This window comes from Empidonax traillii, unplaced genomic scaffold, assembly GCF_003031625.1.
Source record: "Empidonax traillii isolate 1590-97213 ecotype Southwest subspecies unplaced genomic scaffold, ASM303162v1 scaffold687:size894609, whole genome shotgun sequence".
Lineage (NCBI taxonomy): Eukaryota > Metazoa > Chordata > Aves > Passeriformes > Tyrannidae > Empidonax > Empidonax traillii.
In genome coordinates, this window is record NW_020955880.1 from 161,160 (window position 1) to 183,263 (window position 22,104).

A 22,104-nucleotide genomic window follows, 5' to 3' on the forward strand; every position below is an offset into this window, starting at 1 on the left:
CTACTTTACCGTGCATGAAATTGTAGTAACAGATCTTTAGCGACACTCATAATTCAAAAATTATCAGGATATGTGCACATTTTTTCATTGGGGATAGAAAATCAGCAGTGAATACATGCCTTTGTAATGTGTATGTATGTCTTTAAAAATAAATACAGAATTATGATAGGAAGAAAAGACCTTATCAAAGTATGGGGTCAAATCATTTTTGAAGCTTGGGTAAATATCACTCGTGTCACATGAAGCCTTGCTGGTTCTGCCTGAAGTGGACATCACTTTGAGAGTAGCCTCTCAGAGCACAAAGGGAGAATGGTGATCGCCTCCCTCCCTCAGATGATAACTCGACATGAGACCAGATGCAGAAATAAAAAAACATATTTTAGATGTAAAGCTCACATAGAAGAAAAACAAGTTGTCCCTTTGTCAGTCAGACAATAAGCATCATTCATTTGGAAAGGTCAATATTAATTAGCAAATCCAGCAGGGATAGTCTGTCACAGGCTTTTTTGTGCATCTGGTTGTTCTCTGTTGCAAATGAAAGATAATCCATATTCAGCCAGAGGTCTGAAAGCTGTCTTGTCCCTGAAATTCCAATCTGCTTTAAACAACAGGTAAATATAATTAATTTTAAAAATTCAACACGTTCAAGTAGATTATCGTTGATTTCCGTCTTGGTTGCTTCCACAGTTCTGAATTCTTTAAAACCAAAGGTAATCACAAAAAAGCCCAGCAGCTAACCCACTTGAGTTACATGCCAGACTGATAGGACAGTGGCATTTATCCTTGGGGAAGGGCTGGCATTTCTTTCGTGCCTGGATTTCAAATAAAAATGTGGAAAAGTACTCTGAATGAGAAAACCACTACCATTATCTTTGGGTGGCATCTCTGAGTCACAAACCAAACCCGAAATTCACTCTGCATTGCTTCCAAGACCTTTTTACACTTTTAAGACACTGATTGTCCAGCCCATGGAATTGGGATGCGCCAGGTGGGACGCTTTGCTCCTTTCAGGGAGAGGCCAGAGAAGACAGCTGTTGGTATTGCCTGTCACCCATAAACACTTCTGTGGTCAAAGGCAGGGAGATCTAAATGGCTCCTCTTACCGACCCCAATTTCAGAAGCTTGTGAAGTCTGTCTGGAGGACAAAAAGTATGAACTAACAGTGACAGAGGCTAATGCCGTATAACGCCAAAATCTGTATTTTAAACATCACCACGGCACACAGAGCAATCAACTTGAAACTGCAGCTCCTCTTTCCTTGGAGTATGTTGTTGTAAATTTTGCACATGGGTAATGGATAATTAGAAACAGGGTTTTAGTCTACAAATACATATTAAGAAATTAATAATAAAAAACCCTTAAAGCAACACACAGCATTTAAATAGATTAATACTTCTGAAGTATGCAATGACTTTAAGTTATTAAGGCTATTACATGAAATATCAACAGGAGTTATACTCTTGAGTGACTCAAATTTCCATATTGCGTAACTATACAGTTTATATTTACCACTTAATAATGGGTTTAATAATTCTGAACTACTGAGAAAGCTCTTTATTTTTTTCTGACTTCACAGGCTCAAGCACAGTTTTCTTTAGCTGACTGCTTTATTATATGATTTGTTGAAACAGCCATATGTACCCATCTAGCCTACAAGCTGTTTGGAAGAATAATATTAACTCCAAACACATTTATGAGGGTCTCTGAACACAACATGAGCAAGAAAAACTCAAAAGCAAATTAGCAACTGTTTCTTAATTGAACAACTGCATATTATAGTGCTGTAAGTATATTTTTAGTCAGGGCGCTCTTAATGCAACAGGATCCTTATGCTTGTCTTCCATGTCACCTGAATCCCTTGCATGAGAATTTACAGAACTTGTGGTGCAGGGTAATATTTTTATTTTTGATGTTCCCAGCTGACTGCTCTAACAATGATACTTTTGCTGCTGTCACAGATTTCCCTTTACTGCCTTTTTTCTACACTGCATTGCCATGTATGTTGCCTGAATAATGTTTTAAAGGCAATCTTTGGGGTTTTTGGCAAGTACATTATTTAGGTGAAATGTTCCATATTATTTAAATTAATCTCTATTTCTTGCTGCTTGAGTCTGACTTTCATATCTGTTTTAAATCTTTACCTATAATACCGCGGACTGCAAGAACAGCTTCTTCCTCATTCCCACCCCTCTAACATTCTAAAAAAGCAGGGACGTTCATCCCTCTTGGCACCTCCTCTCCTGAAGGTTTTTGATGGCATCCTCTCCCACGGCTTGCCGAGTCTGATAATAACACAGAACAGCACTGTGTGTGTACCTGCCCTATGGTTACAGGCTGGGCTTTCTCCAGTATACATTTGCAATGGCCACACAAGACTTTCTTCTGATACTTGCTCAGCATTGCATTATCTATTACAGAGCTGTTCTAAGAAGCAGTTTATGGTAGTCTATTAAAATACAACACATTTTATCACACCTTATCAGTATCTCAATGACCATTTAAAATTCAACTTCTGACCTGATATTCTTTCAATGCTTTATGAATAATTTGGTGGTCTGAGATAATTTTTCTAAGGGACAGAGATCCCCACTACATCTCATCACACAAACTGTTTGCTGGCTAATAAATCTCAGCACAGGCATCAAGGATGAGTACATAGACGTCTCATCCAGGTCAGAGCCACGAGGATTTATAAGGAAAACCCTGTAATGCTGCTGTCACTAATGCTAAAAAGAGAGATTTTGCCACTGACTTAAGCAAGCCAGATTTAGCAAATCTTCAAGACACTATAATTTATTAACATCCTGTGTCAGTTCACTTACACCACAGATATTAGTACATAATTTATTTTTACAGTATGGCACAGTAATTATTCATGGCACTTTCGAAGCTTGTATAAATGGAAGGGCCCTTTTCCCAGGGGCTGCAATGGACTTTATCACAGCTATAGAGATCTGAATAAAACACAGAAGTTCACAATATATGCTCACCATCCAGGTATTTTTCTAAGTTTTACATTGCATCTTTTAGCCCTAAAAATATGTACATTTATTACAATCTCAGAACAGTATCTGCAATGCAATACATATTGATACCAAACTGATCTGAGAAAAGAAGGATGCATGGCAGAACACAAGGGTTTGCAGTGACTTCAGTTGTAGTGTTTTGGTTTAGAAGTGAAGTCAGTTATGGGGAAAGACTGAAAGACAAGCTGAGCTAGGAGAGCAGGGTACTCATCATGCATATGTACTATATGTAAATTTAGCTACTGTAAAGAGGAATCAGACATAGAGTGAAGGTACTAGAGAGACAATCATGCAAATAACTTGATTTTGCAGATTGACTGGTTTTTATAATATATCCTTTTAGGTTACTGTGGGCTTTATAAAATTAGCTTTGCTTGCCTCAGAGAACTATATTCAAAATTCCAATCAGCAGTGCATGGGCCTACTCCTTTCAACACTTTGGAAGTTCTACCATTACTTATCAATTTTGTGCTGTACACGATCAGCTTCTCAACAAGCTTGACTTGAGTTCAGTGCAGCAATGCTACATTAAATGGCTATTTTCTAACTCATAGATCTGGAAAATGGGGTTTAATCAATGACCATTAGACCTTGCGCTCCCTTCTGGCATAAAACACCTTCTCTCATCCAGGGTTACCGTACTGTGGCTTTAATAAGTTGTGATTGGCATTTGGCACTGAGTTCCAGGGGCATGGAGGCCTTATTAACAGGAAGAAATGAAAGTACTACAGAACAAAACAATTAAGTGGGACAGGATAACCCACAGCATTGTGTCATTGTGTCATGCCTACATTTCACTCCATGGTATTGAATTCCCCCTACAAGTACAACGAGACACAGCTAACAAAGGCAGAACACTTCTCTGCTTAGGAAACTGTCCTTGAAGGTTATTATCTTTAATTGGAGACCACATCCTGACAGGTTCTGAGCATGTGCACTTCTTACAGCCAAAAGGCCTAGTCATAGGTTCTTTACTACATTTACTTCAGTTTAAAAAATAGCTCGTGTGCTAAATTAGTGCACCACTTATGTCTCATTTAAATATTCAAATGCTTCTTCCTCCCCTTCTGCCCCTACTAATAAGATCTGCCTACCTCAAAAAGGTTCAAGTAGGCACTGAATGACATAAAACCCTCTCTGTGCTCTTGCACCAAGAGAATTTCTCCTGAATTTCCTTCCAGTGTTTACGGGGAAGCCCCAGTCCCAAAGGTGACTATAGTAGAGCCACCACAGCTGATTTCTTAAGTTCTCAGCTCCTCAAAGGAACCAGCCACTCAATATGATGCCTTTGTCTCAGCATTTATCATTTGCACAAAGTGAAGTGCTCAGACTTCCAGATTACTGGTGGAAGAACCATATTCTGTCTCCCCTAGAACATACAGAGCTGAGAGTGAGACATTATGAACATGCATTTTCCTTCAACCTTTACTTTGAGAACAAGTTTTAACATTTGCCTCTTTGTTCTTATGTAGGTTTCACATATGAACTGTCATGAATTGGTGGTTCATCTCAAAGTTTCACAGACTACATAAAATGACTTAGGACAGATGACACCTCCTATACCAACGCAATAACTTTTTCTTCTCTTTTTTTCCCCGCCAATATTACTTACTGCATTTCCCCTGAATCTGTTCAGACACATTCTTGAAAAAACACATATTAGGGAATGTGGGACTAAATTTTTAGGTAGGGCACTGATATTTCTTAATCCATGAAAATGGATTCAAAATTTTGAAGGCAGCCTGACAATCCAGATTTACTTGCTGCAATGTTCAGAACCACATTTGTGTATTCAAAACACTATGCTCACCCACTTAAATACTGCCCCTACCCTCTTTGATTTGTTAGGAGTCCTCTCTCTTTTGCTAGAGAGTTCTGGGTTCTTCACTGATCCCTGCAATAAGAACCTATAAAGACAAGCCACAGACATGACTGTTGTCAAGTTCACAGCTAATACTTGTACAGATAAAAAAAAATTTCTTCCTTTCACTGTTTCTTTTCCAAGGTGCCTGCAAACGAAAAGCTCATACACTGGGGTTTGCACACATCTACATGCTGTCCGTGAATAGTAAGACTTTAATGACATCTGGGGCTCAGTGAAGCAAGGACTTACGCTTGGAATGTTTGTCACAGAGAGCCGATGCCCTCATGTCGCAGAGTCTCAGGGATCCTTTGCTGCTGCTGTAGACGAAGAGATTGCAGTGGTGGGGATGGAACTCAGAGGCTGTGATCACTTCCGTCAGGTCCTCCATATTGGCTGGCTTTATATCTACAATGTCTGAATGGAAGTTTCATCAAGGAAAATGCAGTTGTCTGCAGGTAAACCTCAATTCTTACTGCCTCCTCGAAGGAAGCATGTAAATGTGCACACATGAAACGCTTTTAGGTAAAAATACACTCATTTGTTTGGCAGTAGTGCACTTTTAAATTTCTGTACCTGACCCACTTACACCAAACTCAAAGAGCAACTAACACAATTTGTTCAAAAACAAATTGTGCACAATATTAGGTTTGCTATTTGAATACTTACAAGAGAAGTATCTGAAAGGGCATTCTTAGGTTTTTATGTAAATGATGCTCATTACCGAAATCAATATGAATTTCTGTGATTGAGAACTGTCCATCTGAATCATTTAAGTGAGCATTATCTTGACCAAAATACAACAAAGATCTAGTTTCTCAATTAGATTACCAAAGAATATCCACATGAAGTGTAGCTCACATGGTGCCTCTCCAACACTTGTGTCTCCATGGCAGGTATATATTACCTGCCTTGGTGAGAATAAAGAGCAGGACCTGATTAGCAGGTATTTGGAGGAGAAGGTCAGCCTGTGGAAGATTGCTTATAAAGAAAAGAAGGAAAGAGTACCATGAGGGGGCTGTAAGAAAGCAGTAGATACAGAAGCATAAAATGGAAGAAGGATATACATGTAAAGTAGTACATTTAAATAAGATTGTACATTTTCATATGGCCCTAAGCAATCTGATGTAGATAAGCCATCCAAATGTTAACAAATCCTTCGAACAAGAAGAAGAGTAACATTACCCTATTTTACTGATGAGGCTGTGAGAGAAGCAGTAAAGGATTTGCATAAGATCACATGGGAAATGCATGACAGAACAAACCCAGATCCACTGAATCCCAGTTCAGTGCCCTAAACCCAAATCATTTCAGTGCTTGGACTCCCCGAACATAAAATTTGAATCAGCTGACATTCAAAATTTAGGCATCTCAGAGGATAAGATAAATGAGAAAATCATATATTGTGATATTAAGCCTGTTTCTGTTCCCACTGTGCCCACTTCTGAAATGGAAGACCTTTGATTGATTTCTGTGGGAATGGGACACAGTCTATCACCACCCTTACACTCTATACTTTGATCTTTCCCAAAAAATGCAAGCCCAAGACACTATACTGAAATAATACAAAATATTCAGAGATAAATATCTTGATGACTTTGCATCACACTGTTGTGCTTTTTTTTTACACCAAGGAAAATATCAGCAAAACTATTAATATCTTATGACATTTAATAACAAGTGAGAATGAGTTAATGTTACATTTTAACTGCATTCCTACTTACTTGTACTATTATACCTGCATTCATCTCCAAGAATCCATCATGATTAATATTAGTGCAATAAATGTTAAAATGGAGAAACATTGATTTACCTCCTTTATAAAGCATCACTAAACATTCTTGAAAATCAACAGAAAAAATTACCTTTATTCAGTTATTTGTATTTGGTGAATCTGTCTCAAGAAATATATTTAAGTAAAAGCAATTGCTTTCAGAGATTGAATTGCTTTCTGGGGTTCAGAGAAATTATAGTAACTCAATAAAAGAATTTCACCTCTCAGTAGAGAGATGAATAATTGCTGAGTGATGAGAAAGATATAAAATATAAATAGAGTATGCGAAACAGTCATGGCAAGTATCATTTTTCTGGATGTTGAAGACACTATTGATGAATTTCCCTTCATTGCGTAAAATGAATAAACCTATGTTGAATAATGAAATTAAATATTCCATTCTCCTGCCAGAAAAGCAGAAAATACTTGAAACAGACTGCATTTCCAGATGTGATCTGAATCTCCACTGAGAAAGAACCTCATTGCCTACTGAGGATCATAGCAAAAATGCACCACTGAAAATTCATCGTTTCGTTAGATTTACAAAAATTAAAACACTCTATTGAAGTAAACAATCAAGGGAATGGAGAGTTGCAGAAGAGACTTACCCCAAATGCATTTGTAATAATACATGGAAAAGCAGCCTTTGTTTTGACAGCTACAGAACCCAATATATCAAAAGAATAATATGTCACACAAAGGAACATTTTTCTCCTCTCATGATTTTTGCCATCTATTTGAAAATAATCAAGTACAGCTTGACATGTGATGTGTGGAAACTGTATTTAAACTAGCATGACATGGTAAGGGCAAGCATCTCCCATGAGACATTTCTCATTTCTACTTTTCTATCTTCCCTTTGTGTCTTTTTCTTCCTTTTAAGCACAATGTTGAATGGCAGGGGGGAAAAAAAATAAATAAAAAAATTGGACCAGACAGTGTGCTTCAGAAACAGGCCCTTTGGTGAACTTGAAAAGCTTGAAGCAGAGGGAATCTGGCAGAAACTGATTAAATGAAAATTCCATTGCTACAGAGAAAAGTATTCTAATGGCATACATCTGTAGAGTTGTCTCCTACACTATTGTCTTCCTTTGCAATTGTATTTCGGGGAAGGATTTCTTGACTGGGACATGGTCCCTCTCCCCATGTTCACTCACCTCTGAAATACCATGTCATATCTGAGGTTGTAAATCTGGTTCATTTTCAGAGTATGGACAAAACACCTAGGACCAAAGCGACCCAAAACAGGAAGAAAAGATGGTTCAGTTCACCATTGGCAGTGTACTAGGATACAATTCTGTTGTCCTATAAAACTTGGTGTTCCTGTACCTGAACAGGGAGGAATTTCCCCTATGAAAATGAAAAATATCTTCATGCTGCTTTGACTCTCACACATGCTTGTCAAGAATGAGGCGTTTTAATCCTCTATAGATACTAAGGGAAGGTTGAACTGACACCTTGCCAGTGATGGGCTGGAATGCACTAGCAGTCTTTTAATTCATTAACATTAAAACAGAACAGAAAATATCTTCTTGCTCACAAAAAAACAGAACAAGTCTGTCCCCCCTCAATAATTGCTGTTTAACATACATGGTCCCTCCTCCATTGCTTGGCTTAGTGAAACACGATAAAGCTATGAAGACTTTCTGTAGGAAATCTATACAGAAAACTCTATATACATTTTCTAGATGCTGTTCACAGCAAAATGGAAATGAAAGGTCTAGTACACTTGGCGACCACAATGGTGAGAGACGATGTTCTGACAGTTGGGTTAGTAGAGCTGCAAGATCAGGAAGTTAATTCTGGGAAAGGCAACAAAGCCACTCTAAAGCAATGTCACCTCAACTTGGCTGGGTGTCTATGCTGCTTTCCCCAAACTATTCAAGAACAGAGGTACAACACAGGAGAGAAAGGAAGCAGGACAAGGCCTGACTACAAGGAAGCTTTAGGGAAGGATCTGAGAGAGGGGAGAGGGGGAAGAAAAACAGTGTCAAAGGAAGGAGGAAAGAGCATAGGGAAAGGCATGATTAACAATCTGCAATGACATGCTGTGTGAGGGATGTGATCCGAGTGCACAATTCAGTTATATGGTATGTTTAGTTCTAATCCAGTATTTTGTGCTGCTGTTGTGCAGCTGATAGCAAAATGAGGATAACAGGAGGAAGAAAATTTGTTCCACTGCCTCTGGGCCACTGATCTAACAGAAATATAGCCCTTGGGGAGAAGTCACTCCAGAAAGTTCCTTTTACTGCAGGTTGCCAAGTTGACCCTCACCATGATCCAAAACTCACATTAATCAGACTTTTCCTCTTGATCAGCTAGAATTTAAATGAGCATGCCTGCTTTATGCTCGTGCCAAAACACGTATAATGAGAATGTGGAAAATACACAGGGTTCCTGCTGAGCAAAAAAGGTCCCAGAATAAGTTTCCCTGTATGATAATGGAAACATAGCAGTCTCCTCAAAATAGATTAAATTCCCTTTGAAGTGAACAGTATGCATAAAGAAATAGTTGCTTTGTCTTCCTGAAACCATCAAGGAATTCTACAAGAAACCAAATCTTGCAGAGAACAAAGTTGCAGCTCACAAGCTCTGGTACATAAAGGACTGAATCTTCTATCATTGTTTTGGAATAATTTTTATATGACTTGTCAATTAACTGCAAGAAGGAAATAGTTTTTATGGTCAGAAGAAGGCTACAGAAAAAATATTACTTGTCCCCTCCCTCTTTTATTCAACTGCAATGGAGGAAGAGAAAAGCTTTCTTTAGAAAGCCAGACAAAATTTTCCATAGTAACTTCACAAGAAAACCAAAATTCTCATCTTTCTTTTTTCAATATATGCTGATTTGACACTTCATTTTTATCCCTGCGTGGGACTTAAGATTTTGCAATTTTTAAACATTTTCAAAAAATAACCTTCAGCATAACATATCTTACCGAACCTGGCTGTTCCCTGTGGTTTCCACTGAGGTTTGTTCAGGCTCCTTATTTTGTCTGTATCTCACACCTACATTTCAGCCTAGTCCTAGAAAGACTCACTGACTAGTAGCTGAAATCAATAGCAATTCATAGAAGCTGCCAGGGCTTCAGTTTAGAGTAATTGATTACTGAGGCCCTGCTGAGGCTCTACACCTTTAATATAAACATTTCTCTGAGTGGTTTCCTCTGTTAGTCATTTAGTGCAAACTATTTTCATTACAAGGAGGGAACAGTGATGCTTACAAATCAAGCTCTACCAGCTTTACACTTCCTACGTGATGGTTATATCATTCCTATACCATGTGCTAGCTGAGAAAATGACTTCCAAACTGCTCCAGTTTTCTTCCAGGTTATGTACATCAGGGGGACCAGGGAGAGAATCAGGCCTCAGTATGCCTGACAACATCACAATGTGATTACATCAATCTTATTATCAATGAAAGAAGCAAGTTCTAACCTTTAAATAACCATCAACTTTCTTCTTTCTTCTCATTTCTTACAGATACACTGTATATTTTCACTGTTGAATGACATTTCTACAATAAGCAGTAAGGCCTAATAGTAAGTTCTACAGTCTTGACAGTAAGGAAAGCACTGGATAGGCTCCAGCTTCTGAATCTCTATTTCAGACCTGTTGTCCAAGAGTCGAGCGTTTCTGGAATGAACTGTCAATAGGTTAATGGATTTGGCCTTTTCTTCAAATTCCAGTGTTTCACCTTAGGCAAAGAGATGACTCAGTATTTATATTCTAAGTACTTCTGGTAACCACAGTGTCAATGCCTTCCACTGCACAGCATTTGCCCACTGCTCCACTAAAAGCATGCACTGTATGGGTTTTATTATAAGCCCAGAGAGTTGCAATTACATTGTCTGTACCACTTGACTCTTGTGAACCACAAAAGCAGAAACTGTGGCATAAGTGTGTGCTCCTTCCAGCTGAACCTAGTATCTGTTAATGCAAGGTATTGATCCACACCTGAAAATTACTTAGCAGGACAATGTCAGCCCAATTCCATTTTTAATTCTGTGGTCATTATAGCAATGATTCTACTGAGCACTGGAAGAATTTAGATTCTTCAGACATCATACTGAGTTGGGAACTGGTAACAGTCTCATGCTGGGGGTGATTTGCTGAACATACCAATTTAAATGGCTTGATTTTGATTGGCAATGTCTTCATCAAAGGCATTTAGATAGTGCCATTATGACAGTACAAATGCTTCCGTATTTTTCCTCATATCAAGATTATAAGACCCTGAAAAAGTAAACCCCATTATGGGGCCTGTTAGCTCTATGTGGAAGGCCAAACCATAGACAATTATGTTAGTTGCTGTGCAAACAAAAAGTAAAGGGATTGCTCACGATAGAATTACACATATGGAGTGCATACAAAGAAGAGATTAAGTAATGCTAACACAGTTCTGTGGACTTCTGAGGTTTCTTAAGTCAAGGGCTACAGTCTAAGCTGGATGAAAAAGAGCTGTTAATGGAAGAAGAAAAGACATGGTCATAATTAAGAGGCTGCAGTAGCAATAAACTTTCCAGCTATTCAGGAAGGAAACAACATGTTACTGATTTAACTGTCAGCTGAAAGAAACCACAGTCCCTCAAGACCAAGGGATGAGAAGTCATTCAAGGCTGAACAAGAAGCCAGGGACAGAATCTAAATATCAAACTTCTGAACCAAAACTGCAACTCCTGGACTTTGCATCTGAGATTGCATTTGGAATTGGAGATACCTGACAAGAAATTAAAAGTAGTATTAGAAACATTTTCCATTCATTAAGTTTAAAGCAAAGGAGAGTTAATATTAGTGTTAACGTTTTACAGAGAATGAAACTGAGGCATGAAGTGGCAAAGGCTTGGCAAAGGTCAGTTTAAGGGCCAGCAAGAGCAACAGCTCTGGATTCTGATCTATTGGTCTCTCTCCTCCCTACCCACAGTAGTCCAGCTATGTGAGTATTTGCTCAGTTCTCCTCTTGGTTAGTTGGTTTTGAGAGGTTATTATTCTCACTATTACATTTGTCTTTTGGAAATTCCCTCCAGAATGCAGAATATTCTAAAGACTCATTCTGAATTTGGGAGATCTCATTCTGATCTTTGCAATATCAGAATTACTTTACATTCCTATCATCTTAGTAGAATAAAAAGAGACAGCAGCAAGAAAGCCCCAAATCTCGATTACATAATTATTACTTAGAAAAAGAATCAATATATTTTAAATGTACTTAGTCAAATTTCAGGAAATTGCTTTTACTGCCATACATGCAGTAAACATCACAGACTTTGCTGCATGGAAGTTGAAGAAAAACAAATCTAAGATACAAGGAGAAACTGTCTATGAACTAGGTGCAACATTTGAATAAGCTCTAAAAGTAAGAATTGTAGAGTAGCAATTGCTAGCAACTGCTAGGAAAAAGAGCATTTAAAATGGTGCAAAATGCTGTAAGTCACATCCAAATTTTGTCACAGATAGTCCTGTTCATACACATTGCAACCAATGACTTACTCAGAGAACAATGAATTTAGAATTTGATACTGGAAATTTTTAATTTATTTAGGAATGGAATTTTCGGTTTCTTTTTTTTTTTTTTTTAAGAGAACGCCCGCATTTTCATCCTTAGACACATTCACGTGCCTGCTTCAGTGACATCCATATGCAGATTCAAATTTTCAAGAGCAAAGAAATCATTATCTGCATACAACAGCTGAAAGGAAAATTAAGTGGATGAATTAACAGATGAAGACCTGCCTTCACAAATGCACATCTGCATTCCTCTGTGTAAGGTACTCAATCACTGAAAGGTTGCAAAGTCATATTTAGTTAATATATTTGCATATAAATTGATTATGATTTGTCTGAAACGGTTGTGGGATGTTAAATGTTACATTTGGAACATAAATACCAGAAGAACTTCAGGTACATGTAAATTATTAATAGAAGAGCCCTACTAAGTCTCCCAGCTTAACTTCTCTCAGGCAGTACTGTTCTACATAGGATAGTAAGTGGCAACACGTACTACATATTAGCAAGGGTTCCAAGAACACTGCAACTTTACACATTATTAAGGCAAGAACAATTTATAAACAACAGCAATATAATCTCATCATTCACAAACCTGCTTTTCTGAAATTCATTAGACATTTAACAGAAAACTTAAGAAGGATCTACTTAGTTTGCTGAATACAGTTCCTGGTACTACAGAGAAATACTATATATATAACTTCCCAAACCTCATTCTAAAAATAAAATAGCCAGGCATTGTTTCCCACATAATTAGGAAGTAAGAGATAAAATGTCCCTTTTTTTCTTTCCTTTCACTTTTTTTTTTTTCATAAATAACCCATGCACTAACAGGTACTGCCATCAAGAAATTTCTTACTGATAATTATTAAAATATCATGCAACTGAGGAAGATCTGTCTCTTAAAAAGCAAACAGAGAACTTCCAGCTGGAGGGTATAGACTCCTCAGAGCATTTTGGTGGGGATTTTTCTTTCCCAATGAGCAATTTATTCTTTCATATACCTTCCAGAAAACCACAATACAGCAATATTTGCACCCCAACAGAGCAGAATAATTCTATATTTTAACTGAAGTTACAATTAAAGTCACAAAGGATGCATTTTTTGCAAAATTTAGCTGGCCAGAATTGCTTTTCAGAACATAAAGCTTTTCTCCTTCCCTGCATGCTTGTTAGAGGAGTAGTGAAATATAACTATTTCAAAAATAGGCAGATACTTAAAAAAATAGCTACAAAATTACTAATAAAAGCTTACATTCAAACCACTTACATTACATTACATAAGAAAACTAAAACCTTGGGGCATGACTTACTATCTAGTTGCTTAATTTACTTGAAAGGATTTACCAAAACACCCATCAGCTTGGTCTCTAGGCACTGCAGAGAAATTCGATTCTGGGAGTTTGAAACACCACGATTATTCTCCAAAGCACAGCTTTCAGAACACTGATTCCAAACAAGTCATGTAACTTCCAGTCAGTAGCAAAACAGTCATTTTAGACTTTTCTTAACTCTGGTGGTGTAACTTCGTGAAAGTTAATATGGTCTTTATTTAAAGAGTATTTCTATTCCATAGGCCCAAAAAGTAACCTCCCTTAAACTACTACGATTTCACATGCAGTGAAACTAAAGCAACTAGTGAAGTGCAATCCTTAGCAGTGTCTATTGTAACAACAGAAAAGCAAGCAATGTCTGCATTAATGAGAAGTGCCCTGGCTACTTCAACAGTGAGAAAAGATTCCGAGATCTCGGGTTTTAATGACTCACACAGAACACAGAGGTACAGACTTCAAGCTCTACAACACCTAAGATGACCATGTGAATGTTTTTATGACATCTCTGTTCTTATATGGAACACTCTTCAAGCTAAAGATTTTTTAGCTAATGAGCAAAGCAAGTTATATTTTCTTCTTCTTTACGTTAATACTCTGCAAAAGATTGTGCTTTGCAAGGTTAATTTCAAGTCCAAACTCACGTGGGAATGAGAATAATTAGACTCATTTAAGACAATTCTTCCCTGTGGCAGACCTGATTAAATTATTTATACATTATCTTTTCGTATAATTGTACCTAGAACTGTGTAAATGGTTTTTTTGTCTAACTTTCAATGAATTCATAATACATGTTTTTCAAGTTGGATACACCACCTGCACCTGTGACAGCAGAGAATGGCTCATTCTCAAAATGGTTCAGTGAGAAATTAATCCGGAGGGAAACAGAAGCAGGCAATTTAAAAGCTTCCACAACGACACCATACTGATTAAAACTCATCAACTGAAGAAATAAAATTAGTAAGACAATAAATCTTGGACTGAATCCTGTTACCTATTTCCACAGGAATAACTTCATTGACTGCAGTCACATTACATTAAAATATGAATGCTACTAAGATGAGTATCAGTTCCATGACATGACCCTTTATCTGTAATTTAATATTCCTTGCCATAGTTCCCTCTCTGCTAAGGACTGAAGATTCTGGATAAAACCTGAAAATTCTATTTGATGCTAACATTCATTTCAGCTCTACTGTTCTTTTTCTCTCTTTGATAGCAATGAACTTGAGAAAGCTTGAGATAATGCTATTTTTAAAGGCATTTCTGCTACAAAATAGTAACTTGTTTGCTACAGTCCCAATTAAATTGGAAAGCAATTGGCTCTGTGGAAATCTGTGAAGAGACATCTTTGCACCTATTGTAAAATTTCTAAGTATCTCCAATAGTTGCATTGCCTGGATCACTCTACAAACACATTAATTCAGTGAAATCCCGGTTGTGCTCTTTAACCTACTATTAAAGAATGCTGAAATAGTTTTTACAGGCTCATGATTTCACACTGTTCTTTACCATTTGCAGTAACTCCAGTCCATTTTGGTTTTCTTTTTTGCAATTCGCTATACATTTTTAAAAAGCAAGGGTATTCTAATGCCTCTGGCTATGATTTTCCTTACCTCTGCAGAAATGAAATAACAGGTGTGGGTCTCTATTTGGGCACAAATGCATTAGAGAATACAGAGGGCCAGATAAAGAAATCCATTAAAAGAACAACATAATCGCATATGTATTCATTCAAGTTGTGTATGGACAGGAGTGATAAGTAAGAAAATTATGTATTCTGATCCATAAATTAATTTTTTTATTAAACAATAAATCTGCAGTGCAGTAATTATCCCAAGGCTATAGCTATGTTCAAATCACCTTAAATTAACTTCCTTAAAAGCAACTCCAGAAAAAGGAAGAGACTGGTTGTTGCCAAGAATGCAAAGGCCTCAGGTGTAATTATTTTTTCACAGTTAGACTCAAATCTTCCAATTTATTTATTCTGGAGGATGGCTAAATAGGGAATATTTCCACAGCACTATGTCCTGACGACCCTGATACCATACACTCCAGTCAGGCACTGTTTGCTTTTGTTGCAATGCACATTTCAGCTGTATGGCAGGAGGGTTTCAGACAGGGATTCAATGCTAAAATATTGCTTAACTAGCTCTGATACTGTTCCTCTGGCTGTGAGTCACACTCTGTCAGCCAGTTCTGATGGTTGACAGTCAAATTCCTGAAATAGAAGTCAGTTTAAGTGATAAGAATAGTTAAAAGCAATTGTTTCTGACAAGGAGAAAAGAGGGTCCATGGGCAAAACCAAACAAAAGTATTTAAAGTATTTAAAGACCACTTTTGCAAATTTATTCACTGTTTTCAGAGCTCCCTAAATCTGGACTTAGAGATTAGAGGTCTTCCTAACAGATGTTGTGACTTCTCTGTATTTCTTGAAAACAAATAATCTGTGAGGTCCTTACAGCCCCTGTTCACCCAGCCTTACTGTTATAATTATATATTATTTGAATTACACAGCTAGTTATAAAGACTGCAATCTGCACAAGTTAATATATAAACATACAACTGTTCCTACTCTGAAGAGTTTAAAATCATACTCAATTAAGATATTCTCAATTAAGATATTCTACAATAGATGATGACCAGATCAGAAAAAATATTGTAACTGAACTGGACGTATTTCTACCTTAACAGAAGCCAAAGAACCAATTCAGTGCCTGTTGTAGAAGCTAACAAGCATCTATGTTAGTGTCTACAAGACAAAGTCATTTAAGTGACACTAGAAATGCAGTTCTCTCTTGGCACTTTACACTTGGGACACAGAATTTTTCTTACAAATGAGTCTGTTGAGAGCTCATGAAAGGCTCCATTTACTGTCAGGAGACTATGCAGTTCAGAGAAGATGAAAACTTAGGTTAAAAGAGAGTAAGCTTAGAATAGATATCTGAGAAAAAAATCTTTGCTGTGAGTGTGGTGAGGCACTGGAACAAGTCGCCCAGAGAAGTTTGATGCCCCATCCCTGGAAGTGTTCAAGGCCAGGCTGGATGGAGCTCTGAGCAATCTGGTCTAGTGGAAGGGGCATTGGAACTGCATGACTTTTAAGGTCCCTTCCAACACAGGCCATTCTGTCATTCTATGAGTTTCCCAGCTACCACATTTCTAAAATCCTTATTCTGATGGTCGTGGAATCATAGGATGGTTTTGTTTAGAAGGGTCACAAGAGTTATTTTGTTTAAAACTGAAAATTCTTTACTTAAGGCCACATTTGACTACAGGGGTTACAAAGAACAAGTGCCTGCTGCGTTGTTTAATTACCCACAGAGCCACTGTGGTCCCCAGTCTAGCAGTCAGAGGTTTCTTTCCTCCTTTTATTCTCTTCTTAATTATTATTTATCAAGTACTATGTAGCCAATTAGGATGGATCAGTACAGCATCTCTAACAGTTTTAAGAAAAATCAGGCATTATGTTATCACTGATATACAGGAATGCTGCTTATCAGCTCAATAAAAATGATGATTGGGTTTTATTCTGTTGAGAGCTGTCTTTCTTCAATTTAATGTACATTAAAATATCCTTTTCCTGTGCATATGCAATTTTAACAGTGGAAGTCTGTCTAGCTTTGCTTGTACACGTGGGCAAGGTGGGGTAGGAAGTTAGCATTTTAACTTAAATAAGTGGTTACTGTGTTTTGTTTAAGCTATCAGAGTTTGAGGCTTAATGTTACAAACACCATATAAGGTAAATGCAAATTGATGCATGAAAAAAATATAAAATAGGCCAAAATGCATTTCACTATATTTTTCTCCCCAAAATATTGATTAAATTTACTTTAATATTCGCTATCAAAGATTCAGTACCCTTCTAAGTTCTTGGATCTCATCCTAGGATGATGTGTAGATGTGATCTATACCTGACTACAAATCTGTGTCTTGATTTCCAGTTGGGTTTATTTTGAGTACCACTATTTGTGAACTTCTCAGCACAATCAGGAAGTCCTCCCAAAAACTTAAGAAAACACAAAATGTTTTTTACTGTCATTCAATCAATGATTTATTTCTAAATAAGCCTACAAGAGGAAAATAGAAGGAGACTTATCAGAATTTTTGCAGGACAGTACTTTAGACAAGAAATAATGTATATGTACTTCACCTTGAGAGTAGCAAAACATCTTTCTTTTTCTCTTCAATAACTACTCTAGTCAGATCAAACAGTACAGTCATACTTGCTTTCCCAGGTCCACAATACAAACTGAAAATGCCCAAAACACTGTATGGAAGAGCCCAAATTAGGCAACCATTTGCAAACTTGATGTATTTGTTAAGCGTTAAGTCAGTGTGGATAACACATGAAAACTTCAGACAGATACGAAAGATATCTCAGGCCTCCCTACAAACTAGAACTTCAATCTCTAGTTTTAAGGGACATCTGAATAAGACCCCAGAAAAAGACTATATGAATTGCTTATACTTTCTGCTTATTTCATACAAAGACTCTTTCCAGAAATGAGGGGCTATTTTTTGTGATTTCAAGAATTCTCTTCAGTACCCAGAAGCACCATCACAACTATACAGGACAGCACTGTGGTTTGATCCCATCAGCAGCACTTTATGAGCTTTATGCTGGAGTTTGTTCCTATCCTGAGCCTCAGTATATGACCTGTGATCTGCTGCCACTCATCTTTGCTGACATAGAAATAAAAGGCATTAGGAATAAAAACTACATAAGAATACAGTACCTGCTGCCAATCAATTAATCATATCTTAGCAAAACTAATTAGTGAACTGCACCAGTGTAAATGATCCTCAAGTTACCAGGTGATTTCGTAGTTGCATAGGCAATTCCTAAATAATTTATCTTTAATGCACAATTACTATAAGCTGAAAGATCTCAACCTCAAAAGTTAAAAGACAAAGTCAATGAAAACTGCCATTTTGCAGAGCTTTGAGAATCAGATCACTTTAAAACAACCAGAAATAAATCACGAATTGTTGCTAAATAGGTAACAGTAAATTTCCATCTATTGCAATAATTTTTCAAATGAAAAAGTTTTCCTTTTTTGCTTCAGATAAAAGTAACATGAACTGAAAATTCTTGGGAGGCTTAGGGACTACAACTCTTTTCCTAAATTCATCAACAAATGGCTAAATGCTAAGCACTGGCAAGGTAAAGATTCGTCTCTGTAGATAACCAAGTTTTTGTTTCTTACTACCTTCTGCAGGCTTAGAATTGCCATGTATTTTTTAAGAAACAATAAATTATTTTTCTACCTTCATTAAAGCAAGTGATCCTCAGCAGAAAAGTTCTGTTGGTACTCTGCAAAATTCCATCTCATTACATTCTGGTAGTTAAGAAATCTCCATAGAGCAAAGACACATTGATTTGTATTTCTCCAAAACAAAACCATTTTCCTAGCATTTCTTCAACTCTGTTACTATTTTTGAAGGATTTCTGTCTCCTAGAAAGTCTGTTACCTCACCTAATGCAGAATTAGAGGACGGATGGAAGTAATGGAAAGTGGGATCTCACTGGGCAAGATTCTGAGTTAAAATTCCAGCAAACCTATTTGGCTATCACAGTCCTTGTTTAACTGTGTATAAAGGGGTGCTAAGACTAACCTCAAAATTTTATTACAGTTATTTTAAAATACTTTTATTGCAAAGCATTCAATTGTGTAAAGTATGTCAAGCACTTCAGTAATGCAGAGGATCTCTATCATGACCAGTTTACAATGTAATGATAAGCAGATGAGAAAAGGCAATGCAGCAAAGAATCTAACAGTTAAGTATTGATATTTGGTGTGGACTTCATGTATTCACAAGTTTCATGCAGCAGAATTTCATCTTTTTTATTTTTTATCCTATTTTCTCTACATACTGTTCTTCCCCATGGCTTTGTACGATGGGGCACTGGAGCCCTCAGACAGCATCTCCTCAGAGTACAATTCAAAATTTATCAAAATGTTTATCACATAAAACCTTCAGTTGACAGCACTCAGGTGTGGCCTACATGTCAAAATATTTGTTACTGTCATTTCTAATTTTTACTAGAAGGTCAGTATTCTCCTGCTGAAAAAAATGGACTTTAAAGAGTGCATCACATCAACCCTAAGTCCAATCAGCTTGTTGAAACAGCTTTCTCCCCTCAGTTGAGAGCTCACCAAACCACGAGATAGATCAGTCTACCATGAGATAGATCAGTATACCTGGTCCCTCTGCAATCCCTTACTTCTAACTTGCAGACCTGAGTTTAGCTTTGCAGACATCTTCATTCTCCCTTAAAGCAGAGAGAGTCAGACAATGTATGTGGGAGAAGGAGAGACTCTAGAAAGTAAAGAATAAAAGAAACACACAAAGGAAAAGCTACTCAAATACTGCTAGTAGCAACTCAGCTGGAATATGGCTCCATGGTATAACACACACCTTTTAAATACAATATAGATTGACAGACTTTTCTTGATAGAATAGCAAGTGCTAACATGTATTACGCAGTGCTCTCCAAAGAGAAATTATGTCTGCCATCTCCCAAACAGAAAGTCTATTCTGAAGGAAAAGTGCTGTGGGTGGGGGTGGCAGCAGGTTCTCACACAGTACAGACATTTTTTTGAGAGCACAGAAAAAGCATCCTTGTGCACACAGCTTGTGCACAGTCATCCTGGCTGAGGCATTTTTATAGAAACAGCCTTATCTCACTCAAGGGTATAAACTTGCTCCACAAATGCCAAGAGAATACTGCAGATCTGCTTTCAGTTTGGCATTCAAATACCCAGCACTGAGGCAGGTAACAGGGATTTTGTAAGGCTGATTATCTTCCCCAGCCTACGGGCTGCTCCCAGCTCTCATATATGCCCTATATATGCCCTATGTTCAGGTGAACAGTGCCTGCCACAGACTTGGTCTCCACCAGTGTACCATGTTATTTTGCTTTTTCTAATTCTTTTCCTGTTGTTGTTTACTCTTTAGTAAATTCATTTTCCCAAGATGTGGTGCCTAACAATCTGACTATCCATGATACGCTTCAATACCAGAATACATTAGACTATAAGAAGGCCCTATGGTGATTTGCTAATTAGCTTAACCCTTTTGGGACATAGAAGAAGGAATTTTTTATTAAAACAGGATAACCCTGGACTATATTGATCTGACTGAGAAATGAGTATTTTTGTCAAGATGAGTCTCAAGATGAGCACATGCTGGAACCAGCGATGTTGTTTCCATAGCAATGCCATGACAGCCTCTAGAGTGAAATAGTGTGCTACCAGGAAATGAAGGGAGCTCAAGTGCTATGAGCTACATAGTTCTGCGAGCAATCCAAATACATTCTCATAAAGAATATTTAGTGCAGCTAGATAGTCCAAAGATTGCTGCTGATGGCAAGAAAGCCTTATCAGTATGCTCCCAGCAGTCCTTTTTTCTCATTCACTACACCCAAGATGACTTATCTAAAGGCTTAAGCTACGGGCAACACTGCTAAGCCATTTCAGACCAAACATTAACAAATATAGCAACCTGAACCTTAATTCTTTTCCAGCGCAGAATATCACTCATAATTAAGGACACTGACTCTCACTCTCCAAAACACGGTCAAACACATTAAACCTTTTGCTGAAGAAAATCCTAATATGTTCAATTATTTACCAGTTGATCTTGCCCCTTCCTTTTCTCTCACCTCCTCCTCTCCCCTGCCTCCTCCTGCCCAAATGATACTGGGCAAATCTGTTTGCAAGTGGGAAGCTATGTAGAGAAGTCTTGCATATTCCTCATTAAAATTTACACAGGCATAGCATAAACTCAGTTGTCTGCTTTTTAACCCAGTTAGCGTTTATGCTAATACAAAAGCACACAAACCAGAAAAGCACTAATTGTATTTTATTTGCCTGAGGCAAACATTCCAGTCAAATTCTGCAAAGCTGATTTAAAATCTTTTCCAAAGATGACAGAAAGAGAATTCATTTAAGATGAATTTCTCCCTTGCTCTCTCTCTTTTCAAAGAATGAACAATTCTCAGAGTTTTGTAAAACTGCTGAAATAATGGTTAGAAACTAACTGTTCTCAAAGAGAATTCTACAAGACAAAGTATTTTACTTTCTCCAGTGTTTCCCATATAGTTTGTAAAGATGTTCAGACACGAGCTGAATGTCCAGAAACTCTACCACTGTATTTGTTGTTTCTGCCATTGTCACAAACAGCCTCTTGGGTAAACAGATTGTAGGTCATTATATGTAGCAGTGCTGCCTCTGAGGGAAAAGTAGAAAGACAAATAAACATCCCCGCCAGATCCCTTATTAACAAATGCCACTTCAAACCAAAATGTTTTCTATTTATTGTTTTAAACATGTATTTTAAGGAATCGAGCCTTGAATGCAAAACAGCAAGATGCTTCATTTCCCTTTTGCATCTAGTAAAAAGATGTGAAGCAAGCATTTTTAAAACTACTGCAGCCTCCTCCTGCCTAAATGTGTAACAGACGGCATCACACCCAGCAACATTCATTTATAATTTAAACTGTTTGCTTGGCAGAATTTTTTTCACCTTAATATGTCTAGCCCTAATTGCAACTGGCACACCCAATGTTTTTACCAGAAACTCATTGACTTCCAGGAGATTTCT

The 22,104-nt window shown here is 37.4% G+C and overlaps 1 protein-coding gene across 9 annotated transcripts in view; it reads right to left on the bottom strand.

Moving 5' to 3' along the window:
* PPP2R2C (protein phosphatase 2 regulatory subunit Bgamma) overlaps nucleotides 1–22,104 on the bottom strand; it is a 198,045-nt gene that overhangs the window by 25,025 nt on the left and 150,916 nt on the right. For all 9 annotated transcript variants that reach the window (XM_027899733.1, XM_027899734.1, XM_027899737.1 and 6 more), the window contains one exon: nucleotides 5,140–5,304. In XM_027899733.1, coding sequence (XP_027755534.1) covers nucleotides 5,140–5,304 — 165 coding nt within the window. The remainder of the gene's footprint in view (nucleotides 1–5,139; nucleotides 5,305–22,104) is intronic.